This window comes from Mustela putorius, unplaced genomic scaffold (assembly GCF_011764305.1).
Source record: "Mustela putorius furo isolate JIRA1106 unplaced genomic scaffold, ASM1176430v1.1 tig00000145_pilon_pilon_pilon, whole genome shotgun sequence".
NCBI lineage: Eukaryota > Metazoa > Chordata > Mammalia > Carnivora > Mustelidae > Mustela > Mustela putorius.
In genome coordinates this window covers 53,817-77,421 of record NW_025421294.1, presented here as the reverse complement: position 1 = coordinate 77,421, position 23,605 = coordinate 53,817, and the positions used below count along the sequence as shown (strand labels likewise).

Here is a 23,605-nt window from a genome sequence, read left to right as displayed (position 1 = left end):
GGGCGAGGTCTGCTTGTCCCTCTCCCTCTGCCTGTCCTCCACTTGCGCTGTCTCTCTTTCAAATAAATAAAATCTTAAAAAAAAGAAGTTATTTCCAAATAAAAACGCTTGTATACCCTTAGCTTTTTATTACCTTTGCTGTAACAGTTTCATTCTCCTTACATGCATGTGTTTATGTAGGCGTGTATAAGATTTTTTCTGATCAATTTCAGGGTAAGTTCTGTACATTATGGCCCTTTAAGCCAACTACTTAAATGTGTATTTCCTAAAAATAGGAATATTCTCTTAACATAGCATCCTTTATCCATTCTACTTCATCATTAATTCTTGGAGGTACAATACAACTTCATTGTATTCTGATTTCTCCTTCCAGTGGCTTTTTCCTCCCATAAAGATAAGCAGATATCTGTGTTTTTAAATTCTCCCATCTTTCTTACTTCTAGGCTTTTTTTTAGTTAGCAGTATTTCCTAGAAGTCATTTCATATGAGTTCAGTAATTGAATAGTACTCTGTTTTCTCTGTGTACTATAGTTTATTCAAATATGCTTGGACATTTAGGTGCTTTCCAGAAATTTTGAATTATAGATAATCTTTGGTGAATAAACTTGTTGCATATGTATGTTTAAATTGTTGGGGGTGTATCTTCAAGGTAAATTTCTAGAAATTGAATTTCTGGGTGGAAGAGAAACACCTATCTGTTTTTGTTAGATAATGGTAAATTTCTCTCTGTAGGGATTGTTCTATTATTGTACTTATATCAGCAGAGTATAAGAGTACATTTTCCCACAGCTTTGCCAACAGAGTGTATTTTTGAGCTTCTGAATTTTTGCCTGTCTCCTGGGTGACAGACCATACTTTAGTGTAGTTTTAATTTTCCTAGTCATCTTTGTTTTTTGTTGTTGTTGTTCTGTATTTTTTTAATAAATATTTGTTTATTTAACCTGCCAATCCTCTGATTTCATCATCTCTTATTTCCAGGCACATACAGTCTTGTGCTTTTATTTCTTCACTTTGAAGAATTGGGTGAAAATTTGGTTACAGAACTGCCAGTGTTCCTGCCCGAGCACCCGTTTTCTTCCTTTTAGTGTTTCTGCCCTTTCATTTTGTAGTACTTTTCTCTTTCAGACAAGTGAAGTACAGAGTGTGAGCTGAAGCTAACTTAACCAAAAAGATAAACTTTCCCACTGTCACTAATTTTATGAACCTGTTGTTGATAAATGATGTAGCTGCTGTAAAAGGTAAAGCTGTTTTGCTAATCTTTTATATTTCTGTAGTTGGAGCCATCATTACAGTAAGTCTTTTTCTTCTTTTTCCCATAGAACATTCCTGATGTAGATGAAGAAGGCTATAGTATAAAACCAGAAGCAAATCAGAATGATATCCTTTCATCATCTGGATATTCCTATGGATTGTGTCTATAAGTAGACAGTTATAACACAATATTCTGTTGTTTAATAAAGACTTCAGTTTTTAACTATAATAAAATGTGACTCCATATTTTTCATTTGATGTGTTTTTACTAATGAAAGTTAGTAGTTCTATTTTTCTTAAAGTCCATCTGACCTCTTAAAAGTTTATATTCCTTTTTATAAACATGTGAAAAACTGGTTATGCATTAAGATAATTTAAAAACTAAATTCTTGGGCGCCTGGGTGGCTCAGTGGGTTAAGCCGCTGCCTTCGGCTCAGGTCATGATCTCAGGGTCCTGGGATCGAGTCCCGCATCGGGCTCTCTGCTCGGCAGGGAGCCTGCTTCCCTCCCTCTCTCTCTCTGCCTGCCTCTCCATCTACTTGTGATTTCTCTCTGTCAAATAAATAAATAAAATCTTTAAAAAAAAAAAAAAAAAAAAAAAAAAACTAAATTCTTTAACTGATATTCACATACCAAAGAGAACCATTTCTACTCATCTAGTGATTCTGATTCTGAAGATGAAGAACCAAAGAAGTATCGGATACAGATCAAACCCATGCATCCAAATAACTCGCATCACACAATGGCTTCCTTGGATGAATTAAAAGTGTCCATAGGAAATATCACTCTCTCCCCAGCAATATCTGTAAGTAAGAAAATGAGCAAGTTCGTACTTTGTACATAGAAGCCTTTATTTATTTATTTTTTAACTCATCTGCTTGCATCTGGTTAATTTTAGCAATAGTTAAGCATGTTGGATAAGGAAATACTTTACAGTTTTTCTTCCTTTTTATTGAGGTATATAGTTCTTAGTTTTTATATTGGCAAATAAACTTAGTTTGGCTTAGTTTTGCTTCCATTTGAAAGTTTTACAAGGAAACAAAAATGTAGAAAATCTATTTCTGCCATTTTATAAACAGTTTGTATGTTTCAGAAATTTGAACTGGCAGTATTAATCTTTTCCTCATTTAATTTTAAAGATTTTCATGCATATTTTATGAACCTTATGTGAAAATGGGTATTCCATTAAGAAGGATTTAAAGATTAAATTATATGTCTGCTGCTTTTGTAACTGCATTAGTTGTTTTCCCATATGTTTTATATAAAAAAAGGCAAATATAAGAATTCTTAGTGATTGTGGTTAATTCCTCAATTCTGATATGCCATACTTAAAAGCTTATGAGGGAGGAAAAAAAATAATCACAGTGACTAATATTTCCATTGATGTCATACTCTAAGGAGTGTGAAACTATGGGGAAAAAAGCATGTCCTAAAATGACAATTTAGTCTATCTGTACATGTTCATCATAACTGATATTAGACCTGTTTTCCTTGATAATGGAGAATAAAAGTTCTCCCCATTTTATATTGTTATTTAATATGTATTTTAGATAGCCTGTATGTATTTGGGGAAAAAGTATTTTTCTCTCAGTCATGTACTTTTAGCATTTAATTTTTTTTCTACCAAAAAGTTCTGAAGTGAGGTTTTATTCTATCATTGCTATTTTAACATGAAGATTAGTGCCCAGATTATTATATATAATTATTACAATATAGATCTAATCATATTAATTATATATGTAAATGAAAAGAAGTTATGAGACCACTAAATTTTTTTTATTGTGTAAGAGCATTAACTAATTTAAAAAATAAATGTAAATAAAGAAAACCCGATTCTAGGGGAATATATACCAAAACATTAAGCACCTAGCTCTGGGTAGTGAAATCATTAATGGTTTTAAATTTTGTCCTTTGTACTTTTCTCTCTCTCCTATTTTTTAAAAGATGGTGAACATACTCTTTTGTACTGAGAAAATAAATAATGAGAAAATTTTAATCATTAATACTGGGTTTGAAAAGAGGATAGTTTAAGTGTATTTTCTTGGCCAGTTTGCTTATCTAGCTCGTGTCCCCTAACAATGTTCTGCAGGTGTTTTAAGATGTATAGATTTTAGGTATGATTCAGAAGAATCACAAATAGACAAAGAATAGACAAATTATGAAACTAAGAAAATAAGATATGTTAAATTCTAAAATGGACACTGTGTCTTTCTTTTTCTTTCTATGTTCAACTAGAGACACAGCCCAGTAAGTACAAGATTTTTTATTTTTACCTACTGACTTAAAAAGAAAACCTTTTGATGTTTGAATGTTGATTTTTTAAAGTATTTGTTTTAAATTTTTTAAATTAGTAGATTATAGTATCTTGCTGTAGATACCAGCATTTTGATATTTTAAAACATTTTATTGAATGTTAAAGGTACATGTATTATCTTTTACTATAAAACACTGAAAGTTTTTTTTAATGTGATTTTTGAGTAGATATACTAAAAACAACTTAAAATTAGGTCCCCATTAATATTTTATGAAGTCAGGGTGCCTGACTGGCTCAGTCTGTTAGAGCACGCAACTCTTGATCTCAGCATCCTGAGTTCAAACACTGTGTTGGGCATGAAACCTACTTTTTAAAAAATAAAAAAAAAATTTTTTTTAACAAGTATTTCATTACCATATTCTTTGTTTAATGACGCTTAGTGTTTGAATTTCTGTTTTAGGTGCAGATGAATCGGAATTCTTCTAGTGAGTTTAACATTTAAATTGGTTATTTTGTGTCTATGAAAATGCATCAGGCAAGGGCATCTGGGTGGCTCAGTTGGTTAAGCGTCTGCCTTTGGCTCAGGGATTCCAGGGTCCTGTGATTGAGCCCCAGGTTGGGCTCCCTGCTCACTGGGAAGCCTGTGTATCCCTCTCCCTCTCCCTCTGCTGCTCCCCATTCTTGTGCACGTGAGCATGCGCTCTCTGTTAAATAAATAAAATTAAAAAAAAAAAATTACCAGGCAGTTTGCTAAGCTTATTGTAGCCTTACATATGTATGTAGTTAGAGAAATAAATAGTTTGTTCTCATCACAGCTGTTAACAACAGACTAGAAGGATACTAACTTTAAACAGAAGACAAAGTAGGTATATTATTTCTTTTAACATTTAGACATGCCTTCAAGTTTAATACTTGGCTACAACATTTTTCAGAAATCAACAAAGCCAAAGAGTAGCTTCTTTTTAACAAAGTATAAAACTGTTTTAACTGGCATAACTCTGCCTCATGAGCCAGAAGGCATTATGAGATGAGCAAGTTTTAGCTTTATGTATTTGTATTACATTGTTTGTTTTTTTTTTTTTTTTTTTTTTAGTATAGTAACTTAATTATACTAAAAAATTGGGTGGATGCTGACATCTTCTGCAGCATCATGCATTAAACATAGCAAAGGGGGGCGCCTGGGTGGCTCAGGTCATGATCTCAGGGTCCTGGGATCGAGCCCCGCATCGGGCTCTCTGCTCAGCAGGGAGCCTGCTTCCCTCTCTCTTTCTCTGCCTGCCTCTCCATCTACTTGTGATTTCTGTCTGTCAAATAAATAAATAAAATCTTTAAAAAAAAAAATAAACATAGCAAAGGTGGGAAAAAGTAAAATTGAGGCAGCCTACTCAAAAGTTATGCAATTTTGTAAACACAAGCCTGAATAAAGATCATAATACCAATCCTATTAAAAATTCTAGCACAGTTAGGGGCACCTGTGTGGCTCATTGGGCTAAGCATCTGCCTTTGGCTCAGGTTATGATCTCAGGATCCTGGGATCAAGCCTCAGGTTGGGCTCCCTGCACGGTGGGAACCTGCTTTTCTCTGTTCCTCTGCCCATCCCCCCCCATGCTCTCTTTCAAACTCTCTTTCAAATCAAATTAAAAAAAAAATTCTAGACAAGACCTATTAAATGCATAATAAGTACCAAATGAAAAGTAAGATTTTAATTTTATTTTTTATTTTTTTTTAAAGATTTTATTTATTTATTTGAGAGAGAGAGAGTGAGAGAGAGCATGAGCGAGGAGAAGGTCAGAGGGAGAAGCAGACTCCCCATGGAGCTGGGAGCCCGATGCGGGACTCGATCCCGGGACTCCGGGATCATGACCTGAGCCAAAGGCAGTCGTCCAACCAACTGAGCCACCCAGGCGTCCCAAGATTTTAATTTTAAAAAAGAAATGATAAGTAGCTTGATATAGGGATACCAGGAAAATCAGGATGAAGGTGGGCTGCTTTTATGCAGTTACTTACATAAGGGCGGATTGCAGAAACATTGAGGTGAACAGTGCAATAGGTACTTTGGGCCAGACAGAGGGCCAAAGTGACCTCAGTGGGACCGTGTGGTATGAAGGGGCATCCTGTACAGTGTGGTATTCCTCATAGTTTGCTGCACTTATCCATGTTGGTGTGTTTTCATTCAACAGCTATTGGTTGGTGATCTAAGACATTAAGGTGCAGGGAAATTTGCATACAAACCGACCTGACTTTTACACATTACTGATTCTCTTTACTCTGTGTACAGTTGCTAATGAAATGATTCACATTACCAATGCAAAAAGGAAGCAAAACAGCCTATCTTATAAAGACTGTTGCTCTAGGTTCCTATAAAATTTTTTCAAGATACAGTATCCTTTAAGAATAACTATTTTTGGTCAATATAATAATAATATTCTTAGAACCTGAAAAATGCTTTTATTATTCATCAGTTCTTGAGCAATACTTATGTATTTCAATATATGTTCTAACTTTCATCATTCTAGCTTGTCTTTCTCTGGTCTGAACAGCAGTTTAATTCTCATGACTATGATAGTTTCATTGATTTAAGTAATTTCTTACCAAAGATGTTAGAAGAAATGAGGACACATCAGAAATTCAGCTATTATTTTGATATTCTCAGGTGATATTCTTAGCATGTTAGAAAGCTTGTTAAAAAAGTCTTATTTTTCCTTTTCTCCATAATTTAAGAAACTGCTATCAAGTCCACAATTTTTAAATTGTTCATAGTAAAGAGTTATGTGTTTCTCTTAACACTTAAATCTCAGATTATGAATTTTTTCATATTTTGGTTTTTTTAATTAGGTGAAGAGTTAACAAAATCAAAGCCATGTGCTGCTTCCAATGAGTAAGTTTCACAGTTAAATTTTATTTTTAAATAGACTATTTTTAGAGCAGTTTTAGGTTCATAGCAAAATTTAGGGCAAGCTGCAGAGGTTTTGCATATATATTCACTGCCCCCATATATGCCCAGCCTCCTTCACTATCAGAATCCCCATGAGAGTAACATTTGTTAGAATTGATGAACCTGCACTGACGCATCATTGTCACCCAAAGTCTGTGGTTTACATTTTCATTCTTGTTCTTGTATATCCTATATGAGTTTTGACAAATGGGTAAGGACATGTGTCTCTACCATTATGGTGTCATACAGAGTACAACTGCACTAAAAACCCTGTGTTCTCTACCTGCTCATCCTTACCCTTTTACTGTGTTTAGAATTAAATATCATTCTTTTGTCCTTTTTTCCTAGAGAGTTTTATTATCTTTGCAGTTTCATTTGGCGTGTTGGTAATCATCCTCTTTTCTAAGCTTTCAGACACTCTGTGGAGTTTCTAGTTGTTTTGAATTCTCATTTGATACTATTTATAATTTTTTTAAAAAAATCCTTATACAGTTGTATTTGGCCTTGGTGACTTTGCTACTTCTAAATAAAGCTGGGATCCCAAGTTCATACATGTCTGCATTTCAACTAGTTATTCTCATGGGGATTTTCTCACTTTCTTCTATCCGTTTTGGCTGTGGTCATGTAAAATAGACTGTCCTTTTCATGAACTTCAAAACAAGGAAATGTCTCAGTTAACTTAAAAAGGCTAGCTAGCTCTTTTTAAAAAGAAAAAAAAATGTTTTAAGCCAGTGTTTCATGGGTCCTCTGTCATTTCAGTATCTGTCAATAAGAACACATTCTTTTAATTTCTTTTCTGCTTAAGTAAAAGTGTAGGCTTCATTAAATGGATAGTTTAAAATTATTTGATACTTTGAAAGCTAGGCACTAATGGAACACATTGGTGGTATTCATTTATCATTTTTAAAGATAAGTTCAGTGTTTTAAAAATTTTGTTTTTAGTAACTTACACAATCATGATTTTAGGTTTTATATATAAGATGCCGTGTGCTTTCATGTAGGTGCGTGTTGAGATACTAGATACATGCTTATAGGTAATTGTACCATTTTCTCTGAAATGAGCCTGCTTTCTAAGATTTAAAAACACTATTAAATAATGTAGTTTGAGACATTAAAATATTATTTTAATGGGATTAATCTTTTTACCACTTTATATATATAAATGTTACTTGTCAGTCATAGCTCAGTAAAGCTGGAAGTAATTTAAGAGGTGGTGGCAAAGTTCAGGTACTTCAGGATTTTAGAGGTTAGACATTTTAAAAGCTTATGACTAAAATGAAAGAAACATTCATATAAAAGTTTTTATTAAAATAAAGAGCTAAAAGTTGAATCCTGAGAGAAATTAGTCCATTAGATTTCAGGGGGTCATTGGAGGGAACTCTTTGGTTACATAGCATGTTGAGATTTTTGAAACTTGAAAGTTGAGCTCTTGATGATTTTGTCCACAGTCTTGATGACCTCTCATAAAAAGATGTACATGATCCAAACGTTTCACTAGACTGCCTCAATGGCCCAGGCTGTGGATTGTCTAGGGAGAAGTCCTGCCCTTCTGTGACCTACGATAGTAATCAGACCTTTGAAGATTATATCAAGCTGTTGGGCTTACTTCTGTACTTGACAGTTTCAGAGATGAAGGAATAGAGTAAAAGATTCTTTTAAAAGTACTTAACTCTGATAAAAATTTCTGCCTGATTTTCTGTGTATGATTTGTGCTAGGTTTCAATGAGCAGACCTGACACTACTGTAGAATTAAGTACCTTTGTGTCCTTGGGCAGTTCATTTATGCTCCAGGGGACTGCTTTTCTTTCTTTGTAAAGCTGAAATGATTTCTATTCTTATAGCCCCAAAACCAGAGTATAACAAGGTGTGATTGGTGCAGATTAATCTTCTCTGCTGCCTCCTACCAATTTTACATGTTACTGGAGGTTCTGCTTATAGTAGTTTAAAAAAGTTTTAATTTAAACCAGTATTTGTTAAGTTTCTTCACACAATCCATTGACAGAATAGCTAACTTTTAAATGCTATGCATTTAGCTGTACAATTCTGTGAGATAAAAATAAATGACTAGGGGTGCCTGGGTGGCTCAGAGGGTTAGGCCTCTGCCTTCGGCTCAGGTCATGATCTCGGGGTCTTGGGATTGAGCCCAACATTAGGCTCTCTGCTCAGCGGGGAGCCTTGCTTCCTCCTCTCTCTCTGCCTGCCGCTCTGCCTACTTGTGATCTCTGTCTGTCAAATAAATAAATAAAATCTTTAAAAAAAAAATGACTAAATTTTATACTAATAAAATATTCCTTTGTTAAAATCTTTATTTTTAAAATGTTATGGCAGGAAAGGGACCAGCGATTTACTTGCTTGGGATCCCCTGTTTGGACCGTCTCTTGATTCATCGTCTTCAGCTTCATTAACTTCGTCATCATCATCAGGTAATGTATATGCGTGTGTGTATATATATATATATATATCTATCTATATATATTTAAACTGAGGGATTCATTAGTTACTTTTCTCCTGGTTGACTTACTCATCACTTTTGTGTTATACTTAATGGTCAAAAATATTCTTATCTTCTCATATTGCCAGATAAAGTGATTTGATGCTGGTTAACTTAGCTGAAAGATCCTATGGCTTAAACAGAATTTTATGGAACACCATTTTTTTTTTCATTTTTGTATTGCCATGAATCATTCCCTTTTCAATGCCCAAATAATTCTCACTGTTCTTAGATAATTCCACTGTATAAATGTGCATTAATGTAATCCGTCTTTTCTTATCAAATATTTGAGTTGCATCCAGTTTTCTAGTATTACGAACATCCATGGATAGAATTTCGTGAACGTGTCATAGTACCCTTATAATTTATCAGTACAACATTTGAGTCTCTAGATAAACCCATTGATATTTATTGCCAAACTGCTTTCCAGAAAGGTTTTAGCACTTCCCAAGCAATGTGTCAAAGAAACTTGAATGCTTTTTAGATGTTGTTTTGGCAGGAATATGTTCATTTTCTCTTTTCTTCAAAATATAAAATCCCACACTAGCCAACAATCCAAGTAGGCATCAAAATGCTTGTTAATAAAACCTCTGCTTGTTCAAAGCAAGAGAATAAAATCTACTTTAAGCTGGTCTTCAGCCTTCTCTGGGATTTTAGGAATGCTGTTCAGTATTTGGGGTTAGGTGAGTGAGGGAATTGTCGGGGAGAGAATGTGAATTGATTGAGTTCCTGCCACATTGCTCTGCTAGGAGTTACACATATTCTATTTAATTTCTCCTCATCAACTACTTCATGAAGTCCATTTTATTGTCCCTGTTTTATAGATTAAAAAAAAAAGTAAAGTTCAGAGATGATCAGGAACTTCTCTGAGATCATTTTATATGAAATGAAGAAGCATTGATTCAAACCTGGGTCTTACTAATTTTCAAGTCTTCATTCTTTTCATTGCACTCTGACATATTAACTAAACTATAAGCCATACCAAAACATTTTACTATTCTGTTTATAAACCAATTTTTAAAAGAAATTGTAAAATGGATTGTTAGGCAACCTTAATTCTAGTTTGGAATTTTGAAGGAAATGGTCTATATTTAATATTTGAATAGACTGTATAAGGAAAAGTTGAAAGTTGAGTTGTAAGTATACAGGAAAAACCGAAGTTGTCATTATAGTCTCTTTTTTGTTTAGTGAAAATGTCAGAATGATGTTTTGTATTTAGAATGAAGAGCCTTCTAAGTAGTGTTTTTCAGTTTTGTTAATGTATTTTTTATGAATTGTTTTTTCAAAATATTGAATAAAAATTTTCACATTGGTATCACAATGGCTTTAGTTATACAGAGATTCCTTCCTAACTGCCCTTAGTTTCTTACTCCTTTTCAGCACAGTCTCTTCCTTTTCAAAAAACATACTGCTTTTCCTCTTGGTAACTGTCTCAAGGACGTTTTACCCCTATCACTTTTAACTTCAGGTTAAAAATGATTCCTTTTTGTTCAGTGGCCATTTGATGTGTGGTAACTAGGAAATAAAAAGTAACAAAATGTTTTAAGTTCACTTTTGTAAGCATTTTTAAACCTTCCTATACAGTCTGAAAAATGATGAAATCATTTTACCTTCCAGAGAATGTCAGTCATGTTGAAAAGAGATGATGGTAAAAATTTCAAAAGATTTGACAGGGTGTAAAGGTGTTAGTACTGTGTTACTCAGAAGAGTGCCTGACTGGCTAGTGATAAAGTAAGGCAGAGTAAGTCAGTGTTGGCGTTAATATAAAAAACTAGGGTAATATTTTCCAAAAGATAATTTTAAGGGATTTTTGCAGATCACAAGTGGTCAGTTAATTCATGAACAGAACAAATGGTCTACAGTAAGACTTGTCATAGGAGGGTTTTATTTATATATCAGTGTTTATACTTTTACCAACTGTTAGAGTTAGCTTTTGTTCCTCTGAGAAAACAGGAATAATTATGGCTTATATATACATTTTGGACCTTCAATTTTACCCGTATGTTTTTTAAGTTTCTTAATGCTCATACTTATTTTCCTTGGTAATAGAAAGTTTAGACTTGTGATTTTTTTGGAAATTGTATTACTACATTTTTCTAATTTTGAGTGATTAAAATAACATTAACCTGAAACAAGAAAACTCTCTGGCTACATAGATTCAGTTTTGTTTGAATTTTCTTGTTGCTTCTGGTGTTCAACTGCTTTCCCTTCCTTCAACTTAAGGAACTTGAAAGAGCGCAACAGAAACTCTGTGTCTCACATGGATTTGTTTGAGTGTATAGTAATTGAGTCTTTACTTGAAACCAGCATGTATTTGGAATTTGAAAAAGCAAATTGTAATTATTTGAAAGAGCTGAACCTTAACAGTTCTACCAGGCTAAGTTTGTTTGGAGTCCGTCTGAGTCCCTTTCTCTCTGACAAAATCTTAAAAAAAAAGAAAAAAGATGATTTAAATTTGCTTCCGTTCTTCACTCTTGTTTTATGCTAATACATTTGTGACTTTTGATGATGTACATTTGAATTTCATTAATTAGGAATACTCAGGTTAATGTCTGATTTATAAAGTGGCAGAACTTGCAGATGGCATTGAAAATCTGAACATTTAATTTATGTAGAATTTAGGAGCAGTGAACATTATTATTTAGGAGTTCTATAAGCTGTTTTCTTACCAAAAATTAACTGTAGTGATTTGGGGGTATTTTTTTTATAAGTAGGATATTTTTAATACTTTTAATTATCACCAGATACTTTGCAATGTAATTCAACTTGTAATGTGACTTTTAATTAAGGTAAGTGTTTTATTTAGACTTCAAGTTACTACTTTGAAAGTGTTATTTCAAGTAAGACTTGGTCTTACATTACTGTCTGTCAGTAGATATACTGCCAATAAACTATAGACCTTAGATTTCAGTTGGTTTATTCTCTCTAGATTCATCAGATTTTATTTTTTAATGTGTGTAAAGAATTAAAACAGGAATAAGTTGCTGTGACACATGAACTGATCAGTTAATGTGTGTGTGTGTAAGTGTGTGTATGTGTGTGTGTGTGTGTGTGTGTTTTCCAGGAATATTGTTAGCTCAAGAAAAGCTTATTTGCTAGATTCCCAGTATTTCAACAAATATCTATAATTATAGAAGTATTTAAAAACTCCTGAAAATGAGCTTTGACTCCTCTAAGAGTTCCTCTATGATAGAATGTCTTTATGTAAGGATTGCTATATACTAATGATTTTCTTCAAATTCTCTTTTTCCCCTTACCAGCCCGGCCCACAACTCCTCTTTCTGTAGGCACCATTGTCCCACCTCCAAGGCCTGCTTCCAGACCAAAGCTTACTTCAGGCAAACTCAGTGGGATTAATGAAATAGTATGTACTCAGGTGGTTTTTTGTTTTTTTTGTTTTTTTAAATTATAACTGTTTGATGTAAGATGCAAATATTTTTTCTATATGCCCCATTACAGTTAAGCACTTGGAATTATCTACTGGAGTCTTGAGAACTATAGAAAAGTTTCTCCAGCCAACATTTCCTTTACTCCTTCATATTATCTCAGTGATCATATGCATGGAGTAAGACATTGTTCAGGAGGAAATGAGATTCCTGAGAAAGCATATAATAAAAATACCATTCAGTATCCATTCTTTCGCATTTAAGAAGCAATACTCATAGAATTCTTCTTTAAGTCAAATGCTAAGGAAGAAATGGTGGCTGTTCTTGGGACTTAGAAGTATATTGGCAGCTTTGTTTTATACATAAAGAAACTAGTGTTTGTTCAGGTCACTTAATTGACTTGTCAAAGTACATGTTGCTTCTAGAAAAAAGCATCAGCCTACAAAAGTTGTCAGATAATTAAAGGAGATCTACAAGTAATATTCAGAGTGAGCTGCTCCCAAACCAGTCTTCTTGCCTCTCATCTCTTCTGCTTTACTTAATGTTTTACACTGATTGCCAGTATTACATTTCTAAAAGTCAAGCTTAACCTTCCTTTTCCCCAGATAGACATTTCCAGTGGTTCTCCATAATCCATATCGTTGAATGTTTTAGCTGAATGTACAAACCTTTTTATCGAGTGGCCTCAACAACTTACGTTCTTACCTTACTGCCCAGCTTTCTCCTCTTTGCAACCTGTGCTCCAGCCCTTTGAAACTTTCCAGTGTTCCCCAAACACATCATGTTCTTTTATGCACCCATGTCTTATTTTGCTCCCTTTACTGAAATGTCCTTCAGTTGTCTATGTAGGAAACTGGTCTCTCTCTCTTTTTTTTTTAAGATCTAGCTAAATATCATCTAGCTAAAGCCCTTTCCCCCCAAGTAGATGTAATCATTCTCTTCCTTATACCCATATACTTTGCTCAAATTTCTTTTAGTGTACAAACTATGTTATATATTCTTTCCTTGTATATTCCCTTCACCAGACTATACCTTAGCCAATCTCATACTTTGCATAATGCTTGTCACATAGTGAGATACTGTTTCATGAATAAATGAAAAGACTGGAGCACCAAGTGTTGAAAGGGTGACATCTTCCTCCTCTTATCTTAACGAACAGACTTCAGGGAATGAACTCAAAGACTCTAGGTACAGGCTGCCAAGGAGATGATTATTTGAGCAATATAAAAATGACTAGCTCTTATTAGCATGGGATTTTTTTCCTGATTGTAAGAGGTCATGTAAAATTTGGGAATTAGAGAAAAAACAGAAAATTAAATTCCCTTCCATATTTCATGACCCAAAGATACCCAGTTAAACTTTTTATATATACCTTTCATTAATTTTTGAATGCTTAAGTATTTATTCATTCACAGTAAAACATAGTTGTTAAAAATGCAAGCTTATTAGTGACTAATTACTTGAGCAGCATTAGCCAAATTATATATTTGGAGTCTGTTTCCTTATGGGTAAATAGGTATAAAGAAAATAGGTGGTGTGAAACTTAAATGAGTTACTCTATGTAAAACACAACTTTATGGAGTGCGAATAATTGCTCAAAGTTACTGTGAATGATAAATCAAAGGTCATACCTTACTTGTTTTTTTACTCTTCACTTGAAAATATTTGGGGGATACCTTTCTATTTCATGAATTATTCCATAGATTTCAAACTTCTTTCAAGAAGTTTGAGATTCTTCTTTCAAGATTCTTCTTTCAAGAATCCTTTGTCAAATGATCTTTTGAGTTGCAAATCTATTAAGTAAATAAAAATGGGACTTTCATACTCAAATCTTTCACCCTTTACTCCCTGCAGTAGCCTGGCAAACCTTCTAGAAACCATCCTCTGAGGGCTTCAAGGAGCACCTTTTGAAACAGCTGCAGAGCATAAATGCTCTATCTTGTAATACCACTGTCAGCATTAAACTTTCAAAGGTTTTTAGAGATGTGATTATTTGACATTTAGTTTATATGTAAATTTTCATTATTCAGTGTTGTCTTAATGATTTCATTATAAACAATGTCTTAATGAATATCCTTTTATTTACTTCTTTGCAGACATGATTAACTTAGTAAAAAAAAATCAAGGTAAAATTCATGGACTAAAGACACATTTTTAAGACTCTTGATGATTTTTATTGCTGTCTTGACCACCAGGAAGGTTATGCTGATTTGAATTCTCTTCAGCTGTACATCAGAGTGCTCTTTTCCTTGCATTCTTGTATGTGCACTTTTCTGGAGGAGACTAAATGTTCACAGGGTCTATAATCACACCCTTTCACATTCCTATAGTGAATGCCTCATTGTTCTAGAGCAGTTGTTTTCAAAGTTTGTTCTCCAGACTAGCAGCAGCATTACCATCACTGAGGATCTTGGTAAAAATGTAGTTTCTTTGGCTCTACCCCAGACACATCAGAAATTTTGTCAAGTGGCCGTCCAAGTGATTCTGATGCATGTTTGCGTTTAAGAACTGCTGTTCTTAAGTAATGCTATTCAATAGAAATACCATGCAGTAATACATATAAAGTTTCATAGTAGCCACATTAAAAAAGGAAAAACAGTGAAATTAACTTTTTATTTACTCATCACATTTAACAAAAAAAAATCAATTTATAATGTAATCAGTATAAAGAGTGAGAATATCTTTTCTGTTTGTGTGTGCTAAGTCTTCAAAATCTGTGTATTTTATACTTAAAGCTCACCCCACATTTGGATTAGCCACATTTCAAGTGCTAGTGGCTACTGTACTGGACAGTGCCATAAACCACTTGAAAAAGTGGGTGTGTTTTTGTCTTTTCCTAAAAAATTACAAAGTACACATTCTAAATTGTAAATTATAAAAATGTAGTGACGTGACATTGGTCATGAGGCCATGTTGCTACAGGAGAAATTTCCCCCACAGTAGTTGATCAAGTCTTTTTTCTAAGCTTGCAGGTTTTAAATTAGCTTTGAATTATTATGTGTTTGGCCTTGTGCCATGCACTACTTCCATCTGTATACATAGGGAGCTGCAGTTTCAACCTTACTATATTTTTTCAGTCTATTATTCATCATTATCAGGTCCTCAGAAAGCCATTCTCTGGAACCAATAGTTGAAAATAGTTATTTGCGGGAGTAGGGGTTTACTTAGTATAGAACAGTTTGGATGGTATCTAATTTTTATTTAAGTGTGTATCTGTAAGTGTATATTCATAGAATCAAGAGTTCACCAATTTCAATGTGTGAATGCTTATAAAGGGTTTTGTTTTTGCCATTTGTTTTTCACGTCCTTCAGTCAATTGAGGACAGGAACAGTATCTGTTCATTGCTTTGTACGTAGTTCATAACCCATGACCTGACACGTAGTAGGCACTAGAGAAGTACTGTTTTCACTTAATACTTTTACAAGCAGGAAAAGGTTATTTTTAACACACTAAGCCACCCAGGTGCCCGAGGAAAAGGTTATTTTTAAATAAGGAAAATATGCCTTATTTTAAAAAATGAAATCCCTGAGGAAGTGTTGCTCATCTATTATTGGAACACTTAGGAATGTGAAATGGAAAAACCCATTTCTCCAGGTAAAAGAAATGAACTGAAGTTCTATTTTTTGTATTTGTTTTTATGTTTAGAAGAGTGGGAAGGCAGTAGAATTAAGATTTTCTCAAACCTCTTTTATGGGGTAAACTGTCTCAATAAAGAAACATTACAAGGAATTATAAAGGGAAAATGGGCATATATGTAAAAACCAAAAGCAAAGGGCAAACAAGATTTAGGGTTTGCAGAAAATAAAGGATTAGTGAAAGTTCAGATTATACTAAGCCCTCCTGAAACTAAATCAGAGGAAGCTAGCAAAGACAACTATAAAAGGCGCAAAATGCCAATCTTATTTTTATCAATTTAAAATTTTTTTTTCTTTCTTCTAAGTCTCATCCATTCATTGCTGACAAGGGTACAAAGAAATACTCTCTTACATTTATAGGCATTAAAGTGAATAATCCTTTTGGGAAGCAGTTTGGCAGTATGTATGAAAAGCCTTCATACTGTTTAAACTGTTAAACAGAAGTTTAACTTCTGAGAATCTGTCTTAAACATACTTTTGAAATGGAGAAAATATTCTATGTATAAAGGTTCTCTCAACAGCATTATTTTAAAATAGACTTCTCTGCCTTTAATCTCCTCTTGAAAATGATTTGACCTATGGCATTTGTTTTTAGTTATAAGAAACAATAAATTTGGTTGAGTATATTAAACTTAATTTTACCTGATACCTATAAATCTTTTCTTATAAGGAAGAACTGTTTTAGGATTTTGGTAAATAACTTTTTGTTTTTAAGCCCAGGCCATTCAGCCCACCTATAACTTCCAATACCAGCCCACCTCCTGCAGCTCCTTTAGCCCGGGCAGAGAGTTCTTCCTCTATCTCATCTTCAGCTTCATTAAGTGCTGCCAACACTCCAACAGTAGGTAAGTGATTATCAGAGATTACTTGTGATAGTCAGCACTCCCAGAATGGTCAGGCTGAATTTTGTTTTTTAATGAGCTGATGAATCATTAACATTACAAATTTTGATTTTTTGGAAACACAGCTGGCATTATCAGACTAACCACATTTTCCTTTTCTGTTACGCGGTTTCTATTATTTGAGTAGGAGGCCTTTTTTTTTTTTTTTTTTTTTTAAAGCACTAAGAGTATTATAAACTACTGACCAATAAACTACTGACCAATACAAATAGTTGAAGGCAAAATATAATGCAGTCCTTTCTCATATGAAGTGATACTGGCATTCCTCAGTTTTAATTTTAATAGTGATTCAACTTAAGAAAGGAGTTTTGTGCTTGCAGTTATTTCTACAAGAATTTAAATCATGAAGATCTAAAAGTAGTGGATGTTAAGAGTACAGGCGTATAAACCTAGATCCCACCAAATAAATCTAGTATTATATTACATCTAGATTTTGCTCAAGACATTTTTCTGTCTTCACTTCTAGCTGTTTTTATCTACAAATTCTTATTGTTTTCTTGACCACTGTTAATAAAGCAAAAAGCCACTTAAAGCTGCTGTTATTGGAGTGACAGCTTCCTATCAAAATTAGAATAGTCCCTACTGCTGCTTGTAAGTAGTAATGAGTCTATCTTTGATATTGCCAATCACTGATGCACGCAACTCAGCACAATTCAGTCGTTCTCAAAGGGTGATCCTTATACTTGCACCATCTGTCTGCATCACCTGGAAACTTTACTAGAGACAGAGACCTTTTCAATCCCAGACTGGTGTGGGGCTAGCAGTTTTTGAATGGGCCTTCCAGGTGATTGTGATGCATGCTAAGTTTGAGAATAGCCCTATTTTAAGCAGATTTAATTATATCTAATTTGATATGTTAAAACTCAGAAAGGAGAGAAGTGCATTTTCTAAGTGTGGCCATTGTAAAAATGACATAATATAGGCTAATGGAAGATTAAAAGTTACTTGGATTTTTACATGTCCAAACATGATATTACCATCCCATTTTATATACCTTTATGAGCATATAATTTTTCCTCTCTTTTACCTTCAAGTAGAGTACATCTAGTAAGTTTTTCTTTTTGCTGTATTGAGCACTTTCCTCATTTATTTTCTTTGTATATATGTTTTTATTAATTTGGGTTTTTGCAGACTGTTTTAGTCATAAAAAAAACATAGATGGGTCCTTTAAAAGTTAGGTGGTCTGGGTAACCAAAATTTGGTTTAGTTCTCCATTTTCTCTAGGTTATTTAGAAGGATTTCAATTTGTGATGGAAATTATTTTGATTGAGTAGGTACATATTTGTTTTTAGTTTGGCCCCGTGCCAGCAATAGGAAAACCACAGGTAGGTGATAGCTATTACACTGACAGGTGGGATGTAATGTGGATTTTGTACAAACAAGGCACTTTAAATCTACCATAAAAGTAGCCTTTTTTTTTTTATTACAATGCTTATTCAGCTCTGTTTAAGGTTTTGATTCTTCTTGAAAATATTTTCTTTTCCTGCAATATTTTGTATTTAAATGTGATAGAAGATGATAATTTGATTGGGACACTCTCTGAAATTGAAAAGCACTGTGAGACTTCACAAGGTATTGTATCAGAAGCAACATATGTGTTGACTAATGTTCCTAAAGTGTATCTAAAATACTTTGTTACCTCATTTTTCCTTTTTCAGCAATGTATGCTGTCTCAGAAGTCAAGAATAACTCTAAGGTTTAACTTTCTCTATTTTGTACTAATTATGTCCAGTTTCTGTACAAGATCTATTGATATCAGCTCCCCACTTTTAAAAACCTATAGTGTTTTTGTATTGCCCTCCATCTGCTTGCTTTTCTTTCCTCCTCAACATTAAGAACCATCCATAAATCTTACTGCTAAAGGTGTCAGAACTATAGAAAAAGTGATGAGAAAAGAAGCCAAAAAACTATGTCAGTTTAAAAAATGGTAATACCTCAACTATCGGAGCAAAGGCTGTCCTAGGAAAGCCATTCATATTGTGAGGTGAGGTATAAGGTAGCCAATAATTGGGAGTGTTTTTTAATCCTGAACTGAAAGGAATTCCACAAAACTATCCATTGATTGTTATAGGAAGATCCTTCTTACTTCCATTTTATAAGCTCTCTGCATTTTCAAATATAAAACAATGACTCCAAAATTAGAACCCATGATATCCTTCTAAAGAATACAAGGAATTTATTTCTAAGAAATGATTTATTCTGAATAGTACTTTATAAATTAGACTTCATTGCTTTGTGAAGGACTTGGTTACATATGTCCCATGGCAAACATTTTTTTTGAACTATGCATGTGCAGTATAAAGGAAAAGAATTTGAAGTACTAAAGGGGATATGCCAAGATGTTAAGTGTATTTTGAGGTTTTTTTCCCCTACTATTCAGTGCTTTTTTTCCTACTTGCCAGTATTTCAGTAATGGACTTATAATTTACAGGGACTGTTTCAAGAATTCTCAATTTATATGACCAAATTGGATAATTGAAAATAATAACATGTAGGTCTCTTTTGATTTTCTTTGTCAAAGTAGGAACAACATTAATGTTACCCATGACTGTGTAAATCTCCATTTGTTGTAGGAGATTTACACAGTCATGGGTAACATGGGTACTTTTCCCATTGGCCCCATTGGTTTAAGGGAGAAGATTAAATTCACAGTTGAGAATATAGTTTTGTTTAGTAAAAAAGAATATAATAGCTTTCACCTTCCTCTAAAAAATACAATTTTCTGAATTTCTGGTGACCCTCTAGTTTAGAACAATATATATATATTTTAAAAAGTTTATTGTTTGCATAGTTGTATTCAGTTAATAGAATTAATCTTAATCTTAATCTTATTTTTTCCCTCAGCATTTTCTTATGCACATATCTGGAATTTCTGCCTCTTGATCAGCCCCTTATCTTTCATTTAATAATCTCTCACCTGATCCAGAATTGAATCCCTGACAACATACATTTTTCTCTTCATTCCAGGATCCACTCTGTGTTCAGAGTTATCTTAGTAAATGAAAAATATAGCCATGTTTCTCTTAAACATTTTTAGTGGTTTTTAGTGCCATAAAGATAAAATTAAAGTTCCTCCATGATGTGATCTGGGCCTTAATCATTTCTCTAGACACATTTCCATTTCTTCTCTTTCTAGTCATCCCTCATTGACCAAGTATGCTCATGCTTTGTAAAACGACTTTTGGTTCCAAAAGGCGGCATTTTTTTTCATGCCACCTTGGCTTAGTGCTGGACACATGTTAGAGTTAGTAAATAGTAGCTGTTGTGATTAATTTTTATATTACTCAGTTTTTAATTTTCATATGAAATTAAGTTTTTCTTTTTTTTCTTTAACAGTCGGGGGGTGGGGCATGTACTTTTCCCATTGGCCTAGAAGCAGTTCTTATTTTTCATCCCTGAGCTATTTTTTTTTTTAAACTATGAAGAACTTTCTAAGGCGTAATTCTTCAGAATATTAAATACCACCAAATCTTCTTAGCTGTTAAAGCTAACAAAAGATCTGTTTGTAGAATGTCAGTGTCACTTGTGAGGCAGAGAGTTAGTACTGATTTTTGTCAGAACTAGTATTTTAGGTGTTTCAGAAGTAACACAGATTTATAGACCAAAAGCATACATCCAAATTTCTGAGACATCTGTTGACCTAGATTGTTCATTCTTTTTTTTTTTTCAATTTATTTATTTTCAGAAAAACAGTATTCATTATTTTTTCACCACACCCAGTGCTCCATGCAATCCGTGCCCTCTATAATACCCATTCTTAAGGGAAAAACCGAATAAACTGTATTATTGGCTTTTTCTTTTTAAAGAAATTTCATCATTTATTGTATATTAAATAAAATACTCCACTTGCAAATCAGTAGCAGTAGTGGTAAAGTGTGAATGGGAAGAGTACATTTGTCCAGAAAGGCAATCAACTACTTTGAGGAATTTTCCTATTATAAAATAAACCTGAAACTTTACTTAGGTTAAAGAAAAAAAAACAAACCTGAACACACGTATAGATTAAATTTGTTTACTTGAAAATAATGTTTATATGAGTTGACTTTAAAGGTATATAAACTAAGTAAGTAAACTTTATATCAGGAATGTTATAAAAAAGTAACATCATTAATCCCATTTGTCAAGGTAAGGAAATAAAATGTAAGCATTAGACAAAGAAGAAGTAAAAGAATTATGATGAGTAGTATATCATTTAGAAATAGCTGATGTATGGAAGTAGCTAAAATACAAAAACCCAGTTTAATGCCCTGCTGTATGTGATTGGTAGAACCGGAAACAATTTAGTATCTGAAGGGTTGTGAAGAAATGTTTTACTAATTTTAGTTGTTCAGGGGAAGGGATTTTCCTTCTGATACTTCTTAACAAAATGTTCAGTGTCATTTCATTTAAAAGAAGTCAGTGTGACATGTTTTCCGGGTTTTTTTTTTTTTTTTTTTTTTTGGTCCTCTGTATTGTTTCAATGTGTTCTGTGCTCTATTTCTTAACCTCCAGATTTACACATGGGCCATCAGTGGAACCAGTAATAGAGTCATTTGTGACAAGCTAACATTATGAATTTACCTGTCTTGTTATTTTATAAATGTCTTTCTATAGGATTTAACAAATGAATTGTATGTATTCTAGGTGTGTCACGAGGTCCCAGCCCTGTCAGCCTTGGAAATCAAGACACCTTACCTGTGGCAGTTGCCCTTACAGAATCTGTTAATGCCTATTTTAAAGGAGCAGATCCCACCAAGTTAGTTTTAAAAAGTGTGTGTATGTGTGTGTGTGTGTGCGCGTGCGCATGCATTTAGTAGGGAGAGGGCCTGGTGGTATATTTTCAGAGTTACATTTTGATTCTGTAATAGAGTTTTCTGTTACTTATTTACCTGCCTTTTTTGCTATCAAATATAGTCATTTAGCAAATGTCTTTCTTAAAAAACAAACAAAAAAATCACTATAATCAGCAGTAGTAATGGCTCCCCCCCCCCAGTTTATTTATATTCTTCCCCAGGGTTTATGACCATTATGACCCATCTGTTGTTTGACATAACTGTAGAGCAGGATGATGGCAGATGACTAGAAGGGGATAGAACTCTGAATCTTGGCTTAATGTGTATCTTTGGTAAAATGTTACATTTGCCAGAGAGACCTAGAATATATGTCTCATTTTTTTTTTTTAAAGATTTTATTTATTTATTTGACAGAGAGAGAGATTACAAGCAGGCAGAGAGAGACGGGGAAGCAGGCTCCCTGCCAAGCAGAGAGCCTGATGCGGGCTTGATCCCAGGACCCTGGGACCACGACTCGAGCAGAAGGCAGAGGCTTAACCCACTGAGCCACCCAAGTGCCCCTATATGTCTCATTTTAAAGACTATTGTCAAGGAGTCAGTTTAACCCCCTTCTTTTAAGAAAAGATTTTGGTGAATGATCACCCCTACTTTTTGTGTATAAACATACTCATTCAACATATATTCATTCATCAAATATTTGAGTGCTTACTATGTGTAAGCACTCATGTGAGAAGCAGCTTGTTAGTTTTCTCTTATGGTAATACAAACCTTTTAGAGTAGAACTTTGTTTTCTTTAGTGAAGTATCCTCCACACTTGAGTACTTGATGGATAATTATATGTTGAACAACAACATGTAAGGGAATGGTATTGATATGTGCTATGAAGAAAAATAAACTAGGGTAGGAAGAGACAAGAGTTACAGTAAAGGGCTACTTTTTTTTTTTTTTTTAAGATAACCTTTTTGATGCTAAATTTAAGGAGATGTTTCAAAGACATTGTGGAGCAAACCATGCAGATAGGTGAGGGAAGAGCATTCCAGTGAGTGTAAAAGGCTGAGATAGAAGCATGTTTGGCATATTTGATGAACAGCAAAGAGATTATCATGTCACTAAGTTGGAGTTAGCAAGGGAGTAGTCAAAGATAAGTCCTTAGAGGGACCAGATCAGGTTGGGAATTATAGACCATGGTGAAGAGTTTGGAGTTTATTTTGAGCAAGGTCAGAAGCCAGTGAAGGCTTTTGATAGAGAAGTGATGAGGTTGCCTAGCTTTTTGAAGGAGCACTCTGGCTGCCATATAAGGAATATACTAGAAGGAGCCAGAGTTCAAACAGAGAAGATTAACTGCAGCAGTCCAAGTGAGAGATGATGGTGGTGTATATAAGGTTATTAGCTGAGGAGATCATGAATGATAGTACGATATTGAATTCCTTTTGAAAACAAGGGCTGTCGAGATTTGCTAAAGGAGGAGATTGGTAGGTTTGAAGTACTTAGTAAGACAACTAAATATGTGATTCTGGAGTTCAGGGAATAGGTCTTAAGTCATTAATTTGTATGTAATCCTGAAAGCCACAGGCCTCAGGGAATAGAGAAGAGATCTCATGAGAACTCTCACTCCCTTCAGTGCTTTGAAAACAGGAAGATGACAATGATTTGGTAAAGGAATTTGATACAGCATGCAGCAGGAGAGGTGAGAGAACCAGTAGAGCAGTGTCCCAGAAATGAATTGAATAAAACCCTTTCATGAAGGATGGTGTGCAGCTGTAACTGATGCTGATGATACGTCAGGAAAAATGGATTTTGACATTCTGGAGATCGTTGGTGACATTTACCAATGATTTTAGTTGAGTGTTGGAGATGAAAGCATGCTTGGAGGAAGTTTAGGAGAAGGAGATGATGCAAATATGGCTATATTTGGAAAGAGCAAGTATAGAAAATTTTCAAGATGTTTTGTTCCAAGTGGAAGGAGAGAGGTGAAGTG

The 23,605-nt window shown here is 33.9% G+C and overlaps 1 protein-coding gene across 5 annotated transcripts in view; it reads left to right on the top strand.

The window, feature by feature from the left end:
* FCHO2 (FCH and mu domain containing endocytic adaptor 2) overlaps window positions 1-23,605 on the top strand; it is a 124,495-nt gene that overhangs the window by 83,452 nt on the left and 17,438 nt on the right. For 3 of the 5 annotated variants that reach the window (XM_045075228.1, XM_045075230.1, XM_045075232.1), the window contains 9 exons: window positions 1,320-1,377; window positions 1,881-2,056; window positions 3,487-3,498; window positions 3,966-3,990; window positions 6,341-6,383; window positions 8,769-8,863; window positions 12,192-12,307; window positions 16,669-16,798; window positions 21,479-21,590. In XM_045075228.1, coding sequence (XP_044931163.1) covers window positions 1,320-1,377; window positions 1,881-2,056; window positions 3,487-3,498; window positions 3,966-3,990; window positions 6,341-6,383; window positions 8,769-8,863; window positions 12,192-12,307; window positions 16,669-16,798; window positions 21,479-21,590 — 767 coding nt within the window. The remainder of the gene's footprint in view (window positions 1-1,319; window positions 1,378-1,880; window positions 2,057-3,486; window positions 3,499-3,965; window positions 3,991-6,340; window positions 6,384-8,768; window positions 8,864-12,191; window positions 12,308-16,668; window positions 16,799-21,478; window positions 21,591-23,605) is intronic. The other 2 variants (XM_045075229.1, XM_045075231.1) reach the window with 1 other exon arrangement.